The 25,776-nt window shown below is 54.9% G+C and overlaps 1 protein-coding gene across 1 annotated transcript; it reads right to left on the reverse strand.

Annotated features, from left to right (window-relative positions):
- Window positions 1-1,975: 1,975 nt before the first annotated feature.
- On the reverse strand, window positions 1,976-19,930 carry ADRA1D (adrenoceptor alpha 1D). Its single transcript, XM_025876190.2, has 2 exons — window positions 18,823-19,930; window positions 1,976-3,669 (listed from the first exon to the last, which is right to left on the reverse strand). The coding sequence occupies exons 1-2, from the start codon at window positions 19,928-19,930 to the stop codon at window positions 3,068-3,070; spliced, it is 1,710 nt and encodes a 569-aa protein (XP_025731975.1). The 3' UTR covers window positions 1,976-3,067.
- Between the last annotated feature and the right edge of the window lie 5,846 nt (window positions 19,931-25,776).

Raw genomic sequence — 25,776 nt, forward strand, 5'->3', positions numbered from 1 at the left:
GTGGATGAGATTGCGTGGAGAGTTGAGAAAAGGGAGAGGAAAACCTTGGGGGACATACAAGGGCAGAGAGAGGCGCCTGCGCAGGAGGCAGAGAGAGAGAGGGAGGGGGAGAGTAGTCAGGGGACCAGAAGAGATCCCAGGGGCGTGGCTCGGGCAGGGAGAAGAACATTGCAGCCACCAGTGTGGACTGTGGCAGAGACAGAGGAGATTGAGGAACTGGGACGTCCCAGGTGACTTGCAAAAGCAGTTCTGGGGGCTGGGGACAGAGGTCCCGGAAAGAGTGTGGGAAGCAAGGCAAGATGGGTGGCGAGAGCCCAGCTCAAGAGGAGGGCGGGCAGACTGGACCGGGGCCTGGAGCGGGCAGCAGGAAGGAAGCTTTCTACGGTGGTGAGGAGCAAAGGGCTTAGGCAAATGCCAGTGTTCTTGGAGGCTCGTTCTGTCCCTGTCCCATCTCACAGGGCCATCCCCTTCCCACTCACAAACTCCCTCAAGGCCTCACCCCATTCCTTGAAGATGGTGTAGAGGAACACTTATTCCCATTTTGATGCGTACTGAGAGAGTCTTCCCACTCTCCCGGTCACCCTGCCATTTCATAGCCCTTCCTGGAGATAAGGGCCTCATTTTCTGTATGCACCTCAGAGACAGCATCTCTAATCAGATGTGTGGACTGGGGTGCCTGAGGACTCAGGAAATGGTGCAGTGAACGCACTTCTTCCAGATGTCCCAAAATCACTTGCAAGAGGCTCCCTCCTCTAGAAGGGCTCTTGCTAGTCCCTCCATCCCTCTGGGCCACTCTACGACACTTTGGCATGTCCTGACACCAGGTCAGCAACTCAGTGCTTTATTGATGATTAGAACTGGGTCCCTGGAGGGTCCCTGTGGCACAGCCTCTCTGGGGTCTCTGTAGCTCTCCCTGATCTCCTGAAGGCTTGGTACGGCGGTACCGGAGGAGACAGCTGTGTGCAGAGGGCCCTGTGCCCGGGAGATGGGGGCTGAGGCTTGAACAACAGGTACATTTTGCAGATTAATTAACCACTGTGCCTAGAAAAAGTACTGGGCAAGTTGCCAGCCCTACCTGCCTGCACACCTACTGGGTTATCCAGGGCAGGGAGGGCCCCTAAAATCCCCCGTATGAAGGTTCCGTCCCCAACCTGCTCCCTCGTCCGCACTGTTGACCTCCTTTGGGCTCAGCTGTCCTGGCACGTGGGAGCCCACGTTCGCCTGATCAGAGACCCTCCCCTGCTATTGGAACCCCTGCCCAGGAGCCCAATGTTCAATTCTCCGACAAGCGGGTCAGCCCCTTCGCTGACCCCTGATTTGAGGGATGGCCCCCACCTCTGTGAGAAGATAACAAGGACTGTCCCCAGCTTTAGGGTGGCCAGTGTGCTGTAAAGGGGGCCCTCTCTGGGGTGTGCATTATGTTCCCAGCACCCGCCTTAAACTGCCCTTCCTGTGCCTGGGGGAGATGCCAGGCCTGAAAGTCTAGAATCTGCTGCAGACCCACAGTATGAAAAGTCTGCTCTTGGCTATCATTTTACCTTATAAAATTGGGGTCAGAGGTCTAAAATTGGGGTGACCTTTCAAACAGATGACTTCCTCAGTACAGGATGGAAACTTCTGGTTCAAACTACTCGTCCATGTTGGCCCCAGCAACTGACTCTTCCAGTTTTAGAACATTCCCACTCCAGACACCCTGGGGTATCGCCTAACCAGCTTTCCACTGGACCACAGTCACCACCCCCACTCTGGTTGTATGTGTGTGGTTGATATTATCCAGCTCAAGACTGAACTACCTGCAATCTCTTGCGAATGGGACAAGTGTTGGACATTTCACTCAAAGTTAACAAGCATGGTTCCTAGGCAGGTGTTCTCTCACTCACCATGTACACTCGTCTACTTGGGCTTGTATATTTTTCCATGTAATGTTTCACCCTTTTAACTGATGGCGACTTTCCTCACTGAGGCCCTCAGGGCATCACAGATTCATCTAGGAAGACTGACAAAGCGAAAATTTATGCTTATGATTACTGTTTTGTTCCCAAGACTAATCATGTAAATTTTAAAAGCCAACAAAACCCCTGAGTCCTTTGGTCATGCTCAAAGTCCCAGAGGATAGCAGCCATCAGTTAAAGAGATAGTTAAGTTGAAACTAGAAAGGTGAATGCAGACCCAATCTATCCTCTTGTGGGGCTTTAGAACTTGAAGGAGTTTAGAAAAAAAAAAAAAAGGTAGTTCTTTATGGGTTACAAGCTAAAGAGGGACCGTTTGCACCGTTTGGACAAAATAGAAGTACTCTTACCAATAAATATGTCTCAAAATGACAAATAAAGCTCTCCCCATTTGATGGCTCCAGATCCCGGCAAGAAGTGATGGGCACAGGCACTATGTACAGAGTGTAAACAGTAAGGCCCTTAGGACATAATGAGGGGCAGGGCCAGGTGATGTGGTATGCATGGAGGAGCCTCTGTAGGGGGGAGTGAGTCCATGGGTAAATACAACAGGCTTGTCGGATGGTCATCCAATCTGTCACCAAAGCTTATTGGTGGTGGCGGCAGGTCCACTGGGTTCCTCCAGTCGGCAGTAAGGAGAAATTGTGTCCATGGAGAAGCCCTGGTTCCACTGACTTTTTCCCTAGGGGAGGCACTGGGGACAGCCAGGCAGGGCCTCTGTGACCCTTCCTCCCCAAGAGGAGGGGCGGGCCTGCCTCGCCACACTTGAGGCTGTCTGTCCAGGGTTCAGGGCATGGATGGGGCAGTATTTCTCAAACAGGGATTGGGAGCAAATGGTCCCCCCACCCCCGGAACCCGCAGCCCCTTCCTCCGAAAGGAAGAGCTCCAGGCACCTATGTCCAGGAGGGGGCCACAACTTTTCACCTTTCCAGGGCCCTACCCCCGCCTCAGTTCCTCAGGAAGGCCACAGGGCAGCCGCCCTGATCCGTGTCCGGGTCCCTGATCCGGCCCCGGCCTCCTGAACAAAAGCCAAGCCTCCCTCCCCGCCCTCCCCGCTTCCCCCACCCGCAGCCCCTTTCCTCCTTCCCCAGCACACTCCCCGGCCTCGCTCGGGGTCCCTAAATATCAGTCTCCCGGAGGTTGCTGTAGTCGGCCAGTTCGTAGGCCTGGCAGGTGGCGCCCTCGGCCACGTCGTGGGGGACTCCCAGGGACACGGCCTCCACCTCCGCCCGCAGGGTGCCGGCGGCCTCTGCGCGCTGCGCGCTCCCGGCGCGGATCTTGTGCGACAGGCTGGAGACCTTGGCGCGCAGCTGGGTGGTGGGTCTCCGGAACGGCCCGAGCAGCCTCCACTCGCGGAAGGCGCAGGGCGGCTTTCGACGACCGGCCACAGGAGCCTGCGCCTCGGGCGTGCCAGGGGAGCCGGGGGCCGAGGGCGCAGTGAGGGCCAGCGGGGCCCCAGGAGGCGCGGCGTCGCGGCCGGGAGCGAAGTCGGGGAGCGGGCCGCCGGTCGAGCCCCGCCAGTGGTGGCCGTAGACGCGCCAGAGGGGACGGCGGCGCCGGCGACGCCGGCACTGACAGCGCAGCAGGCGGAGGAAGGCACGCTTGAACTCACGGCTGGAGCACGGGTAGATGAGCGGGTTCACGCAGCTGTTGAAGTAGCCCAGCCAGAAGATGACCTTGAAGACGCCCTCCGACGGCTTCAGCTGCGGGAACAGGGAGCCTGCGGGGGGCAGAGAACCATGCCTGTTAGTCGGACGCTCGGAGAGAGGGAGGCCCTGGCAGCCCCTGGGCGCAAAGACTTCAACTAGGGGCCCAGTTGGCAACTCCGGGCTCTCAAGGGTCTCCCTCCCCAGGGGGTCCCTGATATAATTCGAGGGGTCCATGAACTTGGATGAGGAAAAATCGTCATCTTCCATTTTACTCACATCTACCTGATACTGTGCGTTTCCCCCAAGACGAGCGTCAGCAACAAACCCGAGTAGAAGGAGACAAAGCCATATGCAATCACGGTTCTTGTAGCTCAAAACTGGTGCAAGATTGGCAGTTTCCTACGATTCAACCTGATGTGAGCAGTTCCTGCCAGATATTTTCCTGTCACATTCAGTTGTTGCAGATGCTTTGAAAATACTGTCAATGCTGCTCACCATTTGGAAATGACAGACATCAGAACACACCACTAGATCCTCTTATTTAATGCCTTAACCTAGAAGCACATTACTTACTAAGTCACAGATTTCGTTCACAAATATTTTGATGTTTTCAGTGAAATCGGTTTTATTTGCAATCCTTTGTATTTTAGTTTATGCATTTGAAAGCGTAACTCCGAGAAGGGGTCCCATAAGCTTTGCCAGATGCCCAAGGAAGTCTGTAGCACAGAAAGGGTAAGCACATTTGAATTAAATGTTGACCAAGGCTTGCCCCACGTCAGGCACTGTGCTGGGCTCACAGCAAACATGGCCCCATTCCCTGAGTAGCTATGTGCATGAACTATCAAGGGAATGAAGACAGGGTGATGGTAGAGCTCAGCATGTGGGGCGGGGGGTTTCCGGGGTTCTCCGAGGATGGACAGGAGCCTAGCAGGATGAGGAGGGACAGAGAGTGTTAGGAGTGGGGGGGGGCAGGTAGGCAAGAGGAGTACAAGTTGGGGTTCTGAGAATGTCCTGTGCCATACGCCGAGAAAACATCATTGGGACAGATGGTGAAGGGCCTGAAATGCTGGGAGTTTCCACATTTATTTGTGGGAAGTTGGGAGCCATGGATATTTTCAAGCAGGCGAGAGACAGAGCCTAGAATTAAGTCTCAATAAACACAATGCCTATGGCTGTTGGAGCGAAGGTCAGCGGGGCTGTCCCAGTGGAAGTGGTGGGGGGTGCTTCTGGGGCTGGCTTTGAGGGAGCAGAGTGCCAGGCAGGAGGGGGTGCGTGCACTAGGACCTGAGCTGTGTCAGAAAGACCCTCCTCCTCACACACTTCTCCCCTCGCATCCCCACCACCGACCTGGGGGGTCATGTCCTTAAAAGGCACCTGACAAAATGTAAGGGCATGACCCAGAAAGCAAAAGCCACTCTTGTTCATTCTCACATCCTCAGCAGCAGCTGAGGCGGGGGGGGGGGGGGGGGGGGGGGGGGGGGGGCCCCCCCCCCCCGGAAAAAGTTGCCGGGGCCCGGGAGACTGAGCGGGCCAGGGGCAGGGGTCCTTGACAAATCATGGGCCCTGCTCTCTCCTCCCTTTGCCCCCAAAGAAATGAGAGCAGGGTGCCCCTCCTGAGGGGGCAGAGGCACCAGGCCCCCCTTTGACCTGGGAGCACTTGCCCATCCCCCACCTCCCACCATATAGAGAAATCTCAGTGCCAAGACACACGGTGGCGGTGGCAGAAGGAGTCACCCAGCGTCACGAGGCACAGGCCTTTGAAACTGCGGTCACGCAGCCCTGAGCAAGTTATTGAGCCATCCAAGTCTCACACTTTCTGCGAAATCCAAAATTTCTCCGGAAGGGATGTTGTGAAGATTCATGCATTTCAGAGTGAGGACTTCACAGGCTCTTAATAAACACTGGCATCTCTTTACTTCCCCTCTCCCTCTTCGGCGGCTTTTGAGAGAGGACAACTCCACCCCGGGAAGAGACCCAGTTCCCAGCTCTGGAGAGTAGCCAGAAACAGAAGCCAAGACCTGGTGGGTTTGGGGGAGCCTGGGGCATCAGTCATCACACGCTGAGGAGGCAATTTCCCTGGAAGAGGAGTTAGACAGTTGTCTTGGAATGTGGGGGCCACCAGGGTTGACTTCAGCCTCCAGGAAGGTGGCCCTCTGAATAGCATCCCTCAATGGCTGCAAAGTAAGACACGGTGCTGAAAATAACTCGGACTCAGGCCACAGTTCCTTTATATTTAGCCCAGGATGACAAATCAGTGGACTATGCTTTCAGCTGTAAGCCTGTAGCCAGCCAAACGGCATCGTTATCAGCGTGGTTTTTACTCAGATTGGTGGGCGACACGGCATATTATTAGTATGCCCTGGACCGTTTTATAAACACTATTCTACTTTATGCTCAAGCAACCTGTGCAGAAGCTTGCTACAGGCTGGGAATTCCTTACACACAAAGACCTGGGATCCACACTCAGCCTTTCTGCCCCAAGATTTTCCTCCTGTGTCCTGCTGAGGTTCTTGTCTTACTTTGAGCTCTCCCAGAAGCAGACACTGAGACAAGGATTCAAGTGCAAGTCGCTCATTGTGGGCAACTGGGACACAATCCCACTGGGAGCTCTGGGATACCACGAAGTTCAGGAACCTCAGAGCTGTCCCACCAGCAGGGTGAGGGAGGCGGGGTATCTACACCCCCATTCCCATCAGTCACTGGATGGGCTACTCCCAGGGGTGTTAATTTCCCATGCTTCCTACTGTGTGGGTGGATGATGAGGATTTTGGTGGGTGGAGAAAGGCCCTGGGCAAAGATGCGGGCAGGTGCTGGGATGGAAGTTGGTTGATGTGCCCTGAAGGTCCAGGGGGTGGCATGGAAGGAACACTGACAGCATCTGGCACTATTGTTTCATAAGCTCTCTGCCCACCGTGCACAGACATCTTGCCTGGAAAATACACACGCCTGTGCGTGGGCTCCAACTTCCACAGGCAACAGCACCTCTGTGCCCCCCCAAAAGTGGCAGTTCTGAGCCTCACAGCTACCTCTGCCCAGAGGGCCACAGTCTGCCCCCCATGCCTCCCTGCACCCAGTCTCACTCTCCCTGCTGTCCTGCCCCCTCCCCAACACTGTCTCACCAGCTTGAACCTCTGGCCAAGATCTCTGGGGTCCGAGGGGGCCGTGAGCACGTCCCTGCCCTTTGCATGCATGGATAAAATGGGAAACTGCCCTGAGACCCCTGAGGATGGGCACTTGGCTCATGGGCGTTGTCCCTGCAATGCCACCCGGCTGTGGGGGCCTTGGTGGACAAGCCCCTTTCCAGCCACCCCCAGCTTTCTGCTCCACCAGCCACTCTGACTTGTGGCTACTCAGGCCAACCTCGGCTGTCTGCTTTCTCATCCCTCTGCAGCGGCCTGGCACACACCTGTGCCAGCCCCTGAGCCCAGCTACAGGAAAGCCTCAGTGAGCAGGTGGGGGCTCTGAGAGAAGGCCACTGTCTCTCAGTGCCTGGCAGTCCTCTTTTCTGCCCCGACCTGGCTCCCTCTCCCACAGCCTTCCTTGCAGGCAGAGAGCCCAGCCCTGCGAACTCAACTTGGCAACGGTCACTGGGAACACAGGCCCGTGTGGGACCCCCTCCCTCAGCCTCCCACCGCTCCATACTGGCACCCAGCATCACACCCTTGCTCTCCTTTCTCTTATGGCTCCCGCTTTCCTCAGCAGTTTTATTTCTGTCTTCCTGTGTGTCAGCTGAATGGCCGCGCTGACTTCTTGCTGCCCTCTGGTCACAGCAGGCTCCCCAGACTTGCCTGGGAGCTTTTGCTCCTGCTCATCCTGGATGGCCCTTCCTCTTTCCTCCCCCTGTTAGTGCCAGCTCCAGAGACACCTCCACCCAGAAGCCTTCCTCATACCACCCCTTCCAACCCTGCAGTTAGGGGTACCCTCCCTATAGCACATCTTCTCACTTCCAAGTGCCAAGAACATAGCAGGCGACTATCAGTTTCCTGTCTTACCTTTTAAAAAATACATTTATTTATTTAAGTAATCTGCATATCCAATGTGGGGCTTGAACTCACGACCCTGAGATCAAGAGTCCAATGCTCCTCCCAGCTGAGCCAGCCAGACACCCTGTGTCTATCTCGTCTTTAAAGGGTAAGCCCTCCACATGTACTTGGCACACCACTGGTGCCTCATACACGCCAACGGCTCGGTCCCACCCGCATCCCACCCGCCACCCACTCCAACTGGTCCTGGAATCCCCCCCACTTTGTGCCACCCCCTGGTCCCAGCTACTATCATCCTCTACCCAAAGTGCCCTTCTAAGTGGACCCCTTGCACCTGTCCCTGAGCCCCTGCACCTTTTTCTCCACGCAGCAGCAGGGGGGGATCCTTTTATTTATTATTATTTTTTAAAAAGATTTATTCATTTGTCTTAGAAAGAGGAAGAGAGAGCACAAGTGAGTGCAGGGGGGCGCAGAAGGAGAGAATCTCCAAGCAGACTTCCTGCCGAGCTTGGAGCCGACGTGGGGCAATCCCACCACCCCTGAGACCACAGCCTAAGCTGAAACCGAGAGTCAGACGCCCAACCAACGGAGCCACCCAAGCGTCCTGGGGGATCCTTTTATTTTATTTTATTTTTTTAGATTTTACTTATTTATTTGACAGAGAGAGAGGCATAGCGAGAGAGGGAACACAAGCAGGGGGAGTGGGAGAGGGAGAAGCAGGCTTCCCGCTGAGCAGGGAGCCCGATGCGGGGCTCGAACCTGGGGGATCCTTTTAAAAGAAAACCTGAGCATTTCATTTCTTCACTTAAAACCCGTTTTCCACTGCTCACTGCAGCTTCTTGGTCTCTCTTTCTTATCTGTACTTTGACCTTCTGCCAGCCCCTTGGATTCCTCCTATCATCCCTGCTTAGCTGAGACTCCTAATCACTCACACCTCCCGTGTTCCCTCCTCAAGCCTCCCATGTCCACATCCTTCTAGATTTGGGTTGTACCTATTCATCCAGACTAGAACTGCGGAGTGATTCACCCACTCCCTGAATATGTTAGGGTTCCCGCCCTCAGCTCTGTCTGGGGCTTCCAGGGACCTTGCTGCTCACCCTCAGCCCACTCTCCCCAAGTCCCGCACCAGCTCCCTGAGCCTTTGTTCCGCCCCTTCACCTCCTCCGGAGCAGCCGATCTCACATCCTGTTTCACAGAGAAAACAGAAGCCAAGGAAGTCGCGCACTTGAGCAAGCTTTCCTCACCACTCCTCCTTGGTAAGAAGGAGTCTCTCCTCCTGCCCAAGGTTAGCATGCCGACTTGTGTGGTGGTGCGTTCCATCCATCAGTCCCCTTCAAGCGTGCCCTTGTCCCAGCTGCAACCTCTCTCCTGCTTCTCGGGCTACAACCTCACTCTCTATCCCTCTGTCTACACCTGCCTACTTCCCTTCCCCACCTGTTCCAGCCAAACTGCCCTCCATGTTGCTTCTTGGATATGCCAGACACACTCCCAGGGCCTTTGCACTTGCTTTTCCTCCTCCTCTTCTTCTCCCAGATAGCCACCTGGCTCGTGCCCTCACCTGACTTCCCATGGAAAGTCGCACTGTCCTCCCCCCCAGCACTCCCCATCCCCCCTCGACTGGGGCTGTTGCCCTCTGTGGCACTTACCGCCTCCTCCCGTACTGTTTGAGTTAGTTTTCATTTTGTTCAGCATCTCTCTCTCTCTGCAGCCAAGTCCCCAGGGCAGGACTCATGCCTGTTTTGCTTGGCACTACACTCCCATGGCCCCGAAGCCCTCCTGGGCACACTGAACACACAGTTCAGTAGGTGCTGAACACTCGCCAAGGTTGCTCAGTGAGTCCCTCTTTTCTACCCTCCATGTCCAACTGGCCATCGTGCCCGGTGCCTTCGATTTTCTATCTAGCGGGGTCCCTCCCTTCACCTCGTTCCCGAAGCCTTTGCTTAGTCTGGCATCTCATTTTGTTTGCATGGCTGTGACAGCCCCCAAGGGTCCTCTGGCTTCTCCACTCTGCACACAGCTGCTGGAGGCTTTTTCTAAAATTGGTTTCCCTCCTTAAACCTCTGAAAACCGCGAGTGGCTTCCAGCGGGTCTGAGGACTAAGCCCAAGCTTTCTTGTGTGACATTCAAGGCTTTTTAGGACCCAGTGCTGTCTGCAGCTTGCTCCCCTCCAAATTTGGCCACAAGCCGAAGGATGAAGCTGCCAGCAGGTCCTCCCATGGGGGCTGGGCTCCCTCTGCCTTTCTGCCTGGCCCCAACTGTTTCCTCCCTCCCAGCCCTCCAGCCTTGGGGCAGGCGTCCTCCCCTCTAAGCCTGGGTTATAGGCTCTCTTATGCAAGCCCGCATTTTAATAAAATTTGTTACTGCTCTATCTACCCTCCCAGACTATCGGTTTCTTGAAGGCAGCAATGAGACTGATGGATGTTTTCATCCCAGCCTCTAACACAAGTGCCTGCCCCAGAGCAAGGGCTGAGGGGCCGCATCTAGGCACCCGTGAGGAGAGGCAGCAAGAACACAGGTGGGAGATGAGCACAGACCCAACTGCTGCTTGCTTCTCTCTTCTCCTTGACCTTGCTCTCAGGTCTCCCATCAGGCTTGCTCCCACCTGCCTTCCCCCATTCCCTATATTGGGGTGCCTCTGTCAGGAGTCTAACCTAATGTCCAGGGGGGCTGGACATCCACTAGTCATAAAAGGCAGGGCCTCTCCTATGTCCGCAGGTAAGCCCATTCTATGGCATGTTGGCTGGGCCAGCCTGGCGCACACATTGTTGGGGAAACTGAGGCAGCCTGTGAGGTTTGTGTTTGCAGCCTTGATGATCACAAGCCAGTCCCCATGCCAAAGGACCAGAGATGTCCAGGTCTAGGAGATGCTACTGAGGTGCTGGCTAGGCTGGAGCTGACCAATCTGGCCAAGCCTCACTGGGGAGTGATAGCTCAGAAGCCATGGGACTGTGTGATTAACAGCACCCTTCTGGCATCACCAGAAGGGAACTTGTTCTTGGCAGAATGTCAGAATTCACAGCCAGGCTTGCTCATAACTTGCAGCCAACCATGAAATATCAGGTTGCACCCCAGTCTGCCCCCTTTCCCACCCCCTCCATCACTAGGGACTTTTCTATCCACAGGCAGCCATTCTCTCTGGCCAGAGAGATAGAGTGGGGTTAAAAATACCACATTCTCCTAGATAGCCAGGTGTCTTCTCGCCAGCAGGGTTAGGAGAGAAGGAATTCCCCGCTTACGCTCCCTTTCTCTCTCTCACTTCTCACAACTGCTCGCTTAGTGTCTGACTCTGGAGCTCAACAGCTCTTCTGTCAAGAGAACCTGAGACCTCTGCTGCCCACAGACCTCTTTGCTATACCGTAAAGGGTCAAATAAACCTCTCTAATAAAGCACACTTGAGCTGAGACCTAAAGACCCTGAGGGGGCACTGAGCCATGCATCTATCTGAGGAAAGAGAATGCCGGACAGTGGAAAGGGCATGTGCAAAGGCCCTGAGGCAATAGGGAACCTGAGAAGTTGGAGGACAACCAAGAAGTTGGGATCCCTGGAACAGAGAAGGGGAAGGGGAGAGTGGTAAGAGACAAGGCCATTTTGAAGTGGGCACAATCATGGAAGGCTGTCAAGAAGAGGTGACCCGGAGAGGGGTCTGGTCTCAGATGGATTGTGAGAACATGAAGGGGTGATTTGAGGGCACCGTGGGGCCAGCTGTGCCAAGCCAATTCTCTTGAATTCCTTGCACTGCCAGTTTTCCACGGTGAGAGGTAAGTGGCAGGTCCTCTGGCTCGAGATGGATCAGGAATAGATCAGAAGTCCTGTGCCCCCGTGTTTGGCTCAGGACCCATGAACTCTGTGGGGCTGGCAGAGAACTATTGGTCCGGCTATGGACGCCCTTCCATAGCTGCGAGGACGTAGGCGGAGGGGCGGCTCCTAGGTACATCCCGTCAGTGGTGTATTTTTCTTTGACGAAAAATAAAACGTACTTCCTAGCTCTGTCTGCCGAATCAGGGGTCAACTCAGTATCACTGAACACCTGAGAGCTCAGACTGTGATCTTTAAGTGATCACTGGCCACTAAAGGGACCAAGGTGCTTTAGAAAAAATGGCTGCTTCCAGGTTCTGGGGGAAGAAAAGTATGAGCTGAGCCTGAGACATCTTATCAGGCACCTGAGCCCTTGACCACTTGTAATAGCACAAAGAGAAGAATTCTTGGCCAGAACACCGAACCTGACTCTGATCAAGCCAGTTTACAGGAAGTACGGGGAACAGAGGGACACACTGAACGGCCCTGTGGGGACGCAGACTCCAGACTGTGGGCAACTCTTCAGGACAGATGATCTAGTTTCTTCACCAAATAAATTGCAAGGAAAAGGGGCGCGTGAGTAGCTCAGTCATTAAGTGTCTGCCTTCGGCTCAGGTCATGATCCCAGGGTCCTGGGATCAAGCCCTGCATCGGGCTCCCTGATCAGTGGGAAGCCTGCTTCTCCCTCTCCCTCTCCCCCTGCTTGTGTTCCCTCTCTCGCTGTGTCTCTCTCTGTCAAATAAATAAAATCTTAAAAAAAAAAATTGCGAGGAAAACGTGCGAGGAGGGGAATCTTACCAATTAAAGAGACCTAGCAGGCAAATCAGCCACACGCAACATAGGCACCTTTCTCGGATCCTGATTCAAACAAACTACAAATTTATGAGGCAACTGGCAGGATTTGAACACTAAGTAGACCATATTTGATATTAAACAATTATTTTTATGTATTATAATGGATTGTGGTTATTTTTCAGAAAAAGTTCTTGTGTTCTAGAAATGTCTATTGAAGAATTTACAGATGAACTGATATGGCGTGTGGATGTTCTTCAAAATAATCCTGGAAAACAAAATGAAACAAAATAATCCTCAGCGCTGGGAGAGTGGGTGGGGGTTGGGATGCACCAAGGCTGGCCTTGGGTTGGCATTGTTGAAGCTGGGTCATGGGAATCAAAGAATGCAATGGTGGGGGGCGGGGAGTAGTGAGCTGCTCATCAATAGGCATAAATAAAGTTTCACTCAAGATGAATACATTCTAGAGATCTACTGTGCAACGCTGTGTCTACAGTTAACAACAGTGTATTGTACACTTCAAAACTTGTTAAGAGGGTTGATATCATGTTAAGTGTTCTTATCCTAATAAAAGAAAACCAAAGAAAAGGGGGGGTGCTGTACTTTACCACTCAGACCCTGGGCATGGGGGGATGTGAAGAGGCCATGGGGTCCACCACTTCCTCCCTCTACACACACTTACTGAGCACCTACTCTGCGCCAGGTACTGCAAAGGCACAATTAGGAGATGTCATGCCAGTCCTTTCTTCAGGTTTTCGGGCCAGGGACAGTGATGTCACTGCTGAGGACCTGCCACAAACATCCCCTCCCACTCCCCCTGCGACCGTAGGCCCCTGCGCGACCTCAGGGAATGCGTGGAGATGAGTCCTTTGGCATTTGGCCAACACTCAGATGCACATGAGGAATCTACCCTCTATAGCTGGCTGCCCACGTGTGCTTTCCAGTCTGGACACCGACTCCTCAGCATGGCTCAAGCCTCTCTTCTGCCTCCTCCCACCTTCTCTCTTTCTAATTAAGGCATCGGATAATGACAGTCAAGTTATAAAGCACATGCATTTTAAGAGTATAGCTTGATGACTTTACATATGCAACACGCCAATGTAGTCGCTGCCCAGACCAAGATCTAGAACATTCTCAGCCCTTCGGAAGGTTTCTTTGCTCTCTCTTCCAGTCAACACGTATACCCACTATCCTGACTTTTATCATCAACTAGTTTTGCCTGTTTTTGAACTTTGTACACACAGAATCATAGAGTATGTGTGCTTTTAATTTCAGATCTGGCTTACTTTGCCCAGCATAGTGTCCACGAAATTCATCCACATTGCTGTGGGCAATACATTTGTTATTTTTCCTAGCTGTATAGTAGTTCAGCCAATGAAAACAGCATCATTTATTTACCCCTTCTCCTGTTGATGGCATCCTGTCTCATCTTGTGACTCCTCTTCTCATGCACTCTCCAATTCATGTCTCCCAAGCCACAGGGCCCCCCACAAATACCTCCGCTCTTCTAGGTCTGCGTATGTATAGTTTCCTCTGTCCTCACACTGTGTGATACGTGTAACAATACTAGCAATTACAATGTACTGTGATCAAAGCATGTGCAGAGTATTTGGGGAGCATGAAGGAGTACCTAACTGAATCCAGGGGGGACAGGTGGGGCAGCGATATCACAGGGCCAAGCCTGACAGTCCGGGAGGGAGGCCCAGGCATGGCTCACAGACAGTGGGAGGAGGGGGTCTGGGACGGTGGCTGGACTGTCCTGGGACTTCTCATAGTTGAGCCTCCAGAAAGCTTGTGTACCTTGACACGTATTTGGGAGGGCACTGTAGGCTCTGAGCCTCTGAGGCTGCTTTGGATGACCGAACACATTCAGAGGTCAACTCAGAGGCCAGAGAGGCTCAGTGACCTGCCCGACAAAAGGGAGCCTGGAGTGTGCAGCACAGGGGCCTGTCTGTGGTGGCTGGGAATAATAGGGGGTGGGGCTGCCGCACGCTTGCGTGTGTGTGTGTGTGTGTGTGTGTGTGTGTGTGTGTGTGTGTAAGTCCCAAGGGACAGGTCCACCTCTGGGGATGGCTAAAGGGGCCCCTGCCAGGCAGACCAAAGCCAGATGCCGTGAAACGCCGCTACCATGAGAACAGCAAGGGAATGTCTGGGGGTGCCTGGGAGAGGAAGGGAGCTCTTGTGTGGATGGGTGCTTGCTGAGACAAGGTCTCCCCAGTGCCTCTGTTCCCCTCTTGCTCACAGGGATTTCTATCCCCAAAGGCAGGCCCAGACCTCTGGGGATGGGAGGCCTCCTGCACTAAGTGCCCTGGGGTGGAGGCTTTTATCAGGGGCACTTCCCGCCCACCCCACCCCTACCCTGCCCCCCACCCCCGAAAAGTCTGCAGGCGCAAACTGCTCTCCACATGCATTCTGTAAGTTTGGGTTCCTTTAGACGTCAGGAGGGACCTTTACACAATGTCCTGTGATTTTCTAAGGCACCCAGTGCCACGCCAGCTTGCGGAGGTGAGAGCAGGGGGCGCCTATCTGTCAAGGGCAGGGCTGCCCCAAGAGACCCTCCTCCAAAGGCCCCAAGGATTGGTGACCCTATATTCTGTCCTTCAGCCTGGAACAACTTTGAGAGCGGAAGGGCAGCGTTGCTAGTAATCACGCCGGTCGGCGGGCATAACCGGGGCTGTCCTGGCCAAACCAGGCTGCATGGGCACTCTGTGGAGTGGACGGCACGGCATCAGCAGGGAAGGCGCAAGCAGGTGGGGATCCCCTCATGAGGGCCAGTGACGTGTCTTGTGTCCATACACAGCTCCTTGGGTGCCCCGGAAGGAGCCAGTACCTCCCTTCCTGGCCTTGCTGACTGGCATCTTGGGGTCAGACAGGTGACAGACAGACTGTGGCTGTGGCTTGTGCTTCTACTGTTTTGAGTGCGGACGAGTGGGTGAGGGGCACCCTGGGTCTGTTCGGCAATCCCTGGGTTGTGGCCCTACTAGGTGCCTTCATTTCCCCAGGCTATGGTCCTGGCTGGCACACAGTGCTCTTGCTCAATCCCTCCACCTCTGGTGCTCATCACACCTGGCCTGGGGACCAAGGCCTGGGAGGAGGGAGACACCACTGCCCCTGGCGGCCCCCTTCTCTGCCTCCTTCTGGCTCCTTCAAAGTGGGTGCTCCCCGAAGCTCTAACCCCAGCCCCGCTCTTCTCTTTGTCCCTCCACCCTCTTTCTGGGAGGCTGTACTCCACGCTCCTTCTTGGTCCCCTTTACCTAAGTCCCCAACATCCCCCCGCCGCCGACCATATATTGGCACTTCCATACCAAGATATGCCAGCCCCTTGGATTCCACATTCCTCCCCAAAGTTGCTGCTCAGAATTGTCCCTGGTCCTTCAAAGGAACCTCCCTTCTCCCAGGCCTGGGCCCAGTGCTGGGTGGTGTCAGGACCTCCTGGCCCATTCTCCCTTCTGCACAGCCCTTAAGCCACTCCTGCCCGCACTGAAGGCCGCGCCCTCCAAGCCGCACCATGGCAGAGGCAGATCGGAATATTCTGTTTCCCTGCTTGGCCTCCGTCCTGCTTGCTCACTATTGCCAGATTCCACTCAACTCGGCTCCACCAGCAGCCCTGGGCTCTGCTCTGGGGCTCAGGAGGCTGGGCACAGCCCAGACTGGTAGGAAGGAAGGAGACAAGGACACGCCGGGGGCCCCACGCCAAGTGTGAGGAGCAGCAGAGATGGAGGGATTGAAAAAGAGCCAAAGGCCATGGAAATTTAGGGATGACTTCCTGGAAGAGGAGCACGCGCTCTAAACCTCAACAAAACAAAAACAAAAACCGAAAACAGTAGCCCTTTGCAGTGTTGACTGTAACAGTGAAAAATATGAAAAATCAAATGTTCAGCACAAGACTGCATCAACACGCAGTGGAATACTCTCAAATGGAATGCCCTACTGCTGCTACGATGAACTAGCACGGGTGGGTCTCAGCGACGTACCAGTGCGTGGAAAAGACAAACTGAAGAATGATGTGCACGGCATCATGCCATTTATATAAATCCTAAAGGCACACAAGACAATACTATACATTACTATGGATACAGATGTTTGTGGTAAGCGTATAAACATATGGATGGGAGTGACAGGCTCCAGATTTAGCTCTGGGGAGGGAGGGAGAAAAGGAGGGAGGGACAGCAGGAGGAAACTTACTTTTGGCTGTGTTCTATTTCTTTGAAGAGAGAAACAGAGAAAGGGATCTGAGGTGAATATGGCAAAATGTTAACATCTGTTCGGTATGGGTGATTATTGGTCCAGGACACTCAGTGTACATTCTCTCCTTATCTGTGCATCATTCTGTAACTTGAAATTTTAAAAGAAGTTAAAAGAACATAATGGGAGGTGGCATTCTGTACACAGCTTGATCATTCCCTATGGGGGGGTTGGGCAGTGTGAAGCGAGGGGCGGGGGGGAATGAGGGCACCCGGGACGGGGTACGGCTGGGCAGGGACAGGGCAGGGGTTGGTTGGTGGGAGAAAGGAGCCTGGGTGGGGAGCTTGGCGGGGAAGATACTAAATCTGGGGCAAGTCTCTAAAGGGGGGGCCACACTGACTTTCTCCTGCCTGCCTACTTGCCCCCACCAAGTATGGTGCTTAGTGTCCATGCCTCCCTGTACCCCCACAATACCTCTGGCTGGCTGATTTTCAAGTCAGTGATTTATTCAGTGAGCAGCTACAACAAAAGCGAAAGCTCACAGGGCGCTCATGACAAGCAATGGTTAGATTTACACCTAAGAGCTCACTGAACTCTCATGACGGCCCCACAGACGGGCACTGCTACCATCACCACCACTCCGATTTTCTAGATGAGGACACAGAGGCACAGAGCCATTCAGGAACTTGCCTGAAGTTCCAGAGCCCATCAGGGACGGAGCTGGGATGTGACCCCAGCCAGAGCCTGCGGTCCTTGTTGCTGTGCCACGTTATTTCTCACATGCCGGGCACTGCACTGGGCACTGTGCATTTGGTAACGACACGGCCCTGCCCTTGAAGCGCGTCAGGCCGGTGCGGGGAAGTCAGACACCAACCAAGCAGCATGCAGATGTCATTACCGCTAAGGAGACAGGAAATGAAGAGAACCTTGTGCCCCAAGGGAGAGAATACAGAGAAGGACACACTGAGGCTGAGGCACCTGGGAAGACCTCTCTGAAGAGGGGACATTTAAACGGAGACCTAAAGTTAGCCAGGAGGGGGTGGGGAGGGCAGGCGAGAGAGAGGGAAGAGCAAGTGCAAGGGCAGGAGCTCGGCTGGGGCAAGGAACTGGAAGAGGGTCAGAGGAGCCAAAGGATGCAGTGAGCAAGGGGCAGGGCAGCCAAGCCGCGAGGCCATCACTCAGGGCCCTCCTTCCAGGACGGGGACCACATGTCCGGGTTTGCCCCCTCTGCCCCCACTGTCCCGCTTTGTGCCTGTTATCCCAGCATAAATATTCATAATGTCTCATTTCGGCTTGGACAATAATAAATTTGAAGGTCACCCTCTACAGGCCACGGCGGAGAGTCTGGATTTTGTTCCCAGGGCAGCTGGAAAGCATGGAGGGGTTTTAGCAGAGAGTGACACTCTAATTTCTAATATATAAAGTTCACCGTGGCCACTATGTGGCAACGGCCTGCAGGGGAGCTGGAGGGAAGCCGTTGTCCCCTTCCTGACCCCGCGGCAGAGTGTGGCAGGAGTGAGGCCTGGGAAAGGCAGGGGAGGCCTGGCTTGGGCCGGCTGAGGTTGCAGCCATGGGCAAAATGACTCAGGGCAAATGCGTCCCCAGAGATGATGCTCCCCTTCTCCTCCCTGTGCTGACCCGGCCCCAGGGCTTCCAGGAGGGGCCTTCAAGGGGTTGGACTAAGCCCCTGAGAACAGGACTGCAGGGAGGCTGCTGAAAGAAACAGGAAAGTTCTCAAAAGAACTAAAGGACTCAGTCAATGTCAGAAATAATGATGAACGATATTAACTTTCCCTTTGATAATTTGTTCCTATCCCCATCCTCATCCCACACAGCTCCCCCCCGCACCTCCGAGAGGAGATTTCAGAAGCCAGAGCCCAGCACATTCACAGATACCAGGTGAGGAGGATCTCCTAGCCATCTGAAACTGAACGAGTTCCTGGAGAAAGCAGGTGGCTTCTAGTCCTTGCTCCTGTACATGCTGCACCTGCATGAATGGAGGCCCACCCACTGTGCACTCACCTCTGGGAGCTGAAATTTATATTTGTGTGTGTGTGTGTGTGTGTGTGTGTGTGTGTGTGTGTGTTGGGGTGGGGTATTTAGAGGAACATATACACTGCTGACCACATACTATGGGGCAGACGCCTGCCCAGATGCCACAGATCTCCTATTAAACTTAGGGGTTCGCGAGTGTTAAAACAAGCCCGGGACTTGTTATGGCCATTCAGAGGGGATAAGAACAGAAGTCAGAAGCCTGCAAAATGAATCCTGCAAGCACGAGGGGCCTCTCATTTGTCGACCACAAAGTGCACCTGCCTAAGAGACCAGGGAGGTTACTAAGTCAACCTTCTGTGCCCAGATGGAGAGTCACCTTCTGCCTGGGAAGGCCATCCAAGTCTGGGTGCCGGGAAGGCACAGCCACAGACTCAAGGAGGAAAGGAAGGGGCTGGTGGGAGACGGGTCACTCACCAAGCGGCAGGACGAAGAAGAAGGGGAACCAGCAGAGCACGAAGACGCCCACGACGATGGCCAGCGTCTTGGCCGCCTTCTTCTCGCGGGAGAACTTGAGCAGGCGCAGGGACAGGGAGCTGCGGAAGGTGTGGCCCTTGGCACTGCGCACCCCATCGGCGGCGCCTGTGCTGGCTCCGCGACAGTGGATGCGCAGCACCACCTCCGAGGCCTTGCTGCGCTCCCGCTTGACGCCCGCCTCGAGGCTGCGCGTGGTGCTTCGCGCTACCACGTACACGCGGCAGTACATGACCACGATGACGGCCATCGGCAGGTAGAAGGAACACACCGAGGAAAAGACGGCGTAGCCTGCCTCCTCCGTGATGCCGCAGAAGCGCTCGTCAGGGGGCACCGGCTCCTTCCAGCCCAGCAGCGGACCCACGGACACCACGAGGGCTACGGCCCAGAGCAGTGCCAGGATGGCTGCCGCCTTGCGCTCGGTCATGATGGCGGGGTATTTGAGCGAGTGGCGCACGCCCACGTAGCGGTCCACCGAGATGGTGCAGAGGCTGAGGATGGAGGCCGTGCAGCACAGCACGTCCACAGCGGCCCACACGTCGCAGAAGGCCCGGCCGAAGGCCCAGAAGCCCAGAACCTCCATGGTGGCCGAAAAGGGCAGCACCGTGGCGCTCAGCAGCAGGTCGGCCACGGCCAGGTTCACAATAAAATAGTTGGTGACCGTCTGCAAGTGGCGGTTGCAGGCCACGGAGAGGATCACCAGCAGGTTGCCCGCCACCGCTGTGAGGATGAAGGCGGCCAGGAAGACGCCCACGCCCACGCCCTGCGCGCTCACCACCAGCCCCCCGACGGCCGCCGTGCCGTTCACCTCGCCGCCCGCGCCCGCGCCCCCCGGCTCCCCGGCGGAGCTCCGGTTGTCCTCGCCGCCGCCCGCGCCCACCACGCCGCCGCCGCCGCCGCCCGCGGCTCCCGGCACGCCGCCCACTGCCGGGCCCTCCGAGGCGGCCGCGCCGCCCGCTCCGCCCCCGCCGCCGCCCGCGCTAGAGCCCCCCGCGCTGCTGTCAGGGCGGGGTCCCTCGAAACTGACGCTCAGGAGGTCGCGGAAAGTCATCTCAACGCGCGGCCGTCGGGGGCCGGGCCCGGGCGCAGGACGGGCGACTGGCCAGGAGAGGGGCCCCGGGCATAGCCGCCGGGCTCCGGCTGCAGCGCGGCGCGCGGGTCCCGTCGGGGTCCTGCCGGAGTTCCTGTAGCGCGGGGCGCGGTGGTCCGCGAGAGGAGCGGGGCCGGCGGGGCGGCGGCCGGGGCTCCCGAGGCTGGCGGCGGAGTCGGGCCGGAGACCCGGGGCCGGCGACGCGCGCCGCTCTCTGAGTGTGCCCAGGCGAGCGGGCAGAGCGGCGGCTCAGCGGCCGGGCAGTGCAGGCAAAGCCACTGCGGCGCTCTCGACCGGGCGCGGGGGGCGGGACGGAGGAGGGGCAGCGCCGGGGAGGAGGAGGGGGCGGCCGGCGCCGAGGGAGGGGGCGCCCCACGCGCCCGGAGAAGGGGCAGCGCGAGCCGGGCGAGCGGCAATTCCGGGGTTCGGAGGGGTCGCGGCGCTGGCGCTCGCTCCGACCCCGCGGCAGCCACCCCTGCCCGACCGCGGGTGCCCACGACCGCCCTCTCTTCTCGCCGTCAGCTCCTCGCCCTTTCCCGCGCCGCTCCCGGGCCTCTTCCCCTTTGCCCCTCCGCCGCGTCCCCCTTCCTCCCGCCCTTTTCCCCAGCCTCTCGGTCACTCGTTGGTGCCCTTGGGCGCGCGGAGCGGAGACGGCGCGATTCCCGGGTCCCGGGGCTCCCGGGCTCCCGGCTCCGGCCGCCAGAGAGCAGCAAGCACCTGGGATCTGCGGACTGCGGACCGGAGCGCGCAATACGGCGGCCGTCGCCTCCTGGGACTGCCTGGAGGGATCTGCCGCACCTCCTCACTCCTCTCCCGCCACTGGGCAGGCGAGGGTCTCAAACACCTCTGTCCAGTGCGGTGCAGTGGGGAGAGCCCCGGGAGGGATCAGATGCCAGCGCTGGTCTGTGATGGAAAAGGAACAAGAGACTACTTGGTTATGGCTCTCGGACCCTGCCCACCACCCATGGGTTTGCGTATACCAACTTCTGCATTGTTGCTCGCCTCCATGTCAGATGTCGGAATAAACCTTCCTTGTTACACTGAATACGTGGCCTTCTGGGGAGGGAGAGTTTAAGTGCTGGAGGGTGGGAAAGGGCACTTGGCCCGATGGTTAAAGAGTGGGGGGTTGGCAGACTGGCCGGCTCCACATCTGGCTGTGTACCATATGAGCTCTTTGACTTCTTTGTGTCTCAGTTCTTCGTCTGTAAAAGGAGGGTAAGAGTAGTGTCTATTTAATGATGTGAACATTAAATTAGTTAGTATGTTGTTACCTCCCGGGAGCAGGGCCTGGGTTTGTTGGCTGCGTGGGACTTGGCAGGGCAGGATTGGGACAGGGAGGACAGAGGGCAGGCTGTGTGTGGAGGTGCTTTGAACTGGGACACAGGTGGAGGGTTGGATTTGAGGAGCCTCTTGCTAACTAGCAGGACTGGGTAGGGAGAGACAGAAAGACATAACATTACTAACGAGGGCGTCATGCTGGACAGGTTAGGTGGCAGGGGAAGGGAATTGCAGGGAAGATAATAGTACCCTATACGTGCAAGATGAGGAAGGATAGGGCTGTGGGGGGTGGGGGTGGGGGGCTGTGGGGGTGGGCGGGCTGGGGGGGGAGAGGTGAGGGTCCATTTGGAGAGGTGTCTAGGAAGAGGTGGAGAACTCAGGGCCTTGGTGCCCACTGGCTGTGGATGTCTGAGGGCAGGATGTTGGAGAGACTTAGATGAGAAGGTGCTTTGGAGAAAAAGCAGAAAATGGTGCAAATGTTGAGAGACGGGTGCCCCCCCCCCCCGCCCCGGAAGCTAAAGCTCTTAGAGTCCTAGCTTAGAAACAGTTCTTCCAAGGCCCTCAGTTTCCTGATTATGTCTTCCATCTTTTACTTGGGTCTTTGAAAATTTACTATAGAAGAGTAGGCATGAAGGTCAGGGGGGCCATGGTGACCCTGCTGGTCTTTAGGTTCTTTGTGATCCGGTGGCGAGGCCTGATTTAAGATGGATCCGTAGCACCTGTGTTTCTCTCCGCTCCTTTATGAGACCACTTTAGAGTGAGCATAACAAAAAAGGAGAAGTTCATCCCACAAGAGAGAGGTTAACCCCTAGGCTGATAAACCTGGACTTCAACTCCTGTGAGAGGTCATGAGCGGTTTGAGGAGATCTGGACCTCCGCCCCCCTTGTGAAGATGGTGCAGGTGGTTGTCACTTGCCGAGTCAGAACGCTGAATGGGACGGAATGCTGATGGAGAAGGCATTCCTGATGGGTATCCTGTTGTTGGGGACCAGCGGCCCCCAGTTCCCTCCCACCCCACCAACCTTTATTTGTTCATTCAACACAAATTAAACACCAGCTATACGCTGGCAACTGTTCTGGGCACTGGGGATAGGATGTTGAATAAAGCAAAGTCCCTCCTGGGGCTCACGTTCAAATGGCAGAAAGGGTCGCTAAGCGTTAGGAGGAGAGCTGTCCCATTGCTATGGACCGAAGTTTTCTCTGGCTTTGATGTCTGAGTCCTGGAGACTCTCTTCAATTAAGGCTTCAAAGAAAATCCAAATCCAGAGGAACTCTTTCCCGTTACTGCCCCACCTCTGAATAGCAATGGAATCTGAAAGAGTACAAAATCATGCATGTCATTGGAAGACACGGTTAAAGCTGCCACTTGCCAGATCAGTCCCCTATGAAGAACATGGACATCCATTCTATTCTTCAGCTGCAAATAGGTCTCTTGTCCTAGCCTGATCTTTAAGCTTACTATGGCTTGACCCTACCCCTGGCTACCACCAGACCCATAATCCCGACTGACCCACAACGTCAGCCTTCCTGATGCCCCTAATTGTGTCATTCAGTCCAGTTACATCCTGTGGTCAGGGCTCGGGGCTACCTTCTCTCATCCTCAAGACAGCAGAGTTTGGTGCTTAGGACTGGCACCTTTCGGTGGTCCTGGGTCAGGGAGTATGCGGGGAAAGGATGTTGTTTGTAGGAAGGAGATACTTGCAATTTATCCTCCTAGCCCCGACCCTCTGTCAATTGAAGCTGCAGGAGACTTGAGGCCAGTTATGATTTGATTATTTATGCTAATTTTTGCTTAAAATTAATGGAATTGGAGGTTAGTGATTATATCTCCCCATCACTGTGGAGATGGAAGAGGTTGGGGTTGGGAGCCAATAGAATGATATCCTACTCAGAGCCTGGCAAGCAGCCCACTGCTCTGTGGACCCTTGGAGTGGCTGTTTGCTTTGCAGCTGTGTTTGCTTCTGCTCCTAAGAGATATTCTTTTGTTTCTTTTTATGTTTTTTTAGGAGAGGAAATAAGCTGGGAAGCAGGATATTGGACAGAGTTGGAAGACACACTAGGGTGGAAAACTCCCCAAGTGGGGCAGAGATTGGTTGCGGTAGGTTAAGAGCTGTACTAAACAACCCCCAAATGTCAGTGGCTTAGCGCAATGAAACTTTAATTCTCATTTACTCAACATCCAGTGTGAATGTACCTGGTTGGCAGCTCTCACGGACAGATCTCCAAGAGGCAAGTCAGGGATCCAGGCTCCTTGCAATGAGTGGCTCCACTTTTTCCCAGAGCCTGGGAATTCTCCAGGATCCTGGAGACCTCTTCTAAATTGTCAACATCCAGCTGCCCAAAGAACAGAGGGGTGAGCGTGGAGGATTATGTGGACATTTTAGGAGCCATACCCGATACCTCTGTCTGAGCCCGTGCTCCCGCTTAGATGCAAGGGGGAGATGTGATTCAGCCAAGTGCCCAGGAAAAGAGAACGGATTTGATGACCAGCCAGCCTGTCTGTGTTGCAGGACAGCAAGAGTCCCAGGAAGACTTGATTTGGGCATTAGTGAGGCAATGCCTCATGGGTGGATTGTGACAAGAGCAGGTAGATTGGCTGCTGTGAACCCCACCCAGCTAAGGGAATCTCTCACCTTCCTTACCTAAAAGTCTAGTCCTATAATTTGGGTCTCCTCACTCCAAGAACCAGTATTTCTCATTACATCACATTTTCTTTGTACCTCCTAGTACAAGTGACATACAAGCCTATTACCTCCTCCGGCCCCTGAGATCAGATTACCCATTGTGGGTAATGCGAGGAGCGGGGAAGACGGTCCCTAGGTATATTCTGTGGGAATGAAAAGAAAGATGAGAAGTTCCAGGGATAAACTTAGCTAACCTGACAATTTCTCTGACCCTCAAACAGAGCGGCAAATGCTAATGAGGGAGATTTCCTAACACAGAATTAAAATAGGCCAGTCAACTCGGAGGAAGTGGCCTATAATCAACTTGAGAGGCCAGGCGGGGTTGCATGACTCCAATCCCAATTAGGGAGGCTAAGACAACTCCTGCTGGGATGTCAACCTTCCAGCTCACAAATAAGATGGCCCAGAGCCATTTTCCATTTCCTTTCTCCTGGGCCAAGATTCTCTGGAGAAGACAGTGAAGAAAGGAGGATTTCCCTTGATAATGATTCCCTGGAGGAATGGATGGTGGAGGAAACAACACCACCAACAACAAAATCCCAAGGATCCCAGGAAAAATATTAGGAAGTGAGACTGGCCTTCCCCACGTTTGTGTTCTCCGCGCCTTATCCCTCGGGCTCCTACCGATTCTCCCTTCCTCTCTCTTCTGTAGGTTAGTCACTGATTCTTGAATCCTCCACTTCCCCATTAAAGGTAAAATGGTGATAATAACTGTGCCACGTGCGGATTAAGTGTCTGCAAAAATCCCACTCACCTCCTCCTTTGGGTCCTCCATTGGCTTTGATTTCTTCCTCGGCAATGCTTTGTAATTTCGTTGTTGACCTGTAGTACCTGGAGATAGGGGCCTTCTTGGGATTTTCAGTGACTGTGACATATCTGTCTCTTCGTGCCCAGCAGCCGGTGCAGGCCTGGGAGTTTGTTCAGTTGGTGGATGAACGTGGGAATCAACAAATGAAGACAGGAAGGACTGCATACCACTGAGTGTCACTGAGGTTTCGAATGTATGGGTGCCAACCTTTTGCAAGAGGCAACTAGGGGGGACTTCACACATTCCGGGGAGCCTGGTCTGTTTATGGCAGGAGAGGGCACCTTTCTCCCAGGAGGAATGCTTCTGGGAGGCACCAGCTGGATCCGGATTACAGTGGTACATGCCCCTGCTCCCAAAAGGGAATAGAAAGGGCCCAGGGTTGGAATGTGTCTGACATGTTCCTGTAGTTTTTGGATTGGACTCTTCTCTAGGGCCTCAGGACTTTGAAGGAAGGCGGTCACTGGACACTGCAAGACCCAGTGACTTCTCTGATCTGGGTAGAAGGCTGCTCTGGGTCTGTACCTACGTAGCAGAGGAGCATCAATGACTCGTTCAGCTAATACCCATTTGAAATCATCTGGTCCCACCGACTGGCCACCGAGAGAATACCAGAGATTATGTGAGGAAAGGTTACAAGCAGATTTTTCCCCCCCTTCTTCCTTTTGAAAATCAGAAGCTAAATGCCGGTGTTTTATAATGGCCTCTTTGAATCCCTCCAGAGATCTGTTCTTTGGTGATTTAGTTAGGATCCTAACCTTGTGTCGTGGGTTGAATGGTGGTTCCCCAGAGGATATGTCCACGTCCTAATCCCTGGAAACTGTGAATGTTACCGTCTTTAGAACAAGAGACTGTGCAGTTGTGAGGGAAGGACTTTGAGACAAGGGGATCATCCCGGATTATCCAGGTGGACCCCACACCCCATGATAAATAGCCAGAGGGAGATGAGACACACATACACAGAGGAGAAAGTGATGTGAACACGACAGAGGCAGAGAACAGAGCGATGTGACCACAAGCCAGGGAAGGCCAAAGATTGC

Source organism: Callorhinus ursinus, unplaced genomic scaffold (genome assembly GCF_003265705.2).
Source record: "Callorhinus ursinus isolate GAN/ISIS: 27379988/994484 unplaced genomic scaffold, GSC_fseal_2.0 scaffold29, whole genome shotgun sequence".
Lineage (NCBI taxonomy): Eukaryota > Metazoa > Chordata > Mammalia > Carnivora > Otariidae > Callorhinus > Callorhinus ursinus.

Excerpts from the sequence above, each read along its gene's own strand:
- ADRA1D (XM_025876190.2), bottom strand. The coding sequence starts at position 19,930 with ATGACTTTCCGCGACCTCCTGAGCGTCAGTTTCGAGGGACCCCGCCCT. Across the intron at positions 3,670-18,822 it reads CTTCTTCGTCCTGCCGCTTG|GCTCCCTGTTCCCGCAGCTG; the intron begins GTGAGTGACCCG and ends TGCCCCCCGCAG.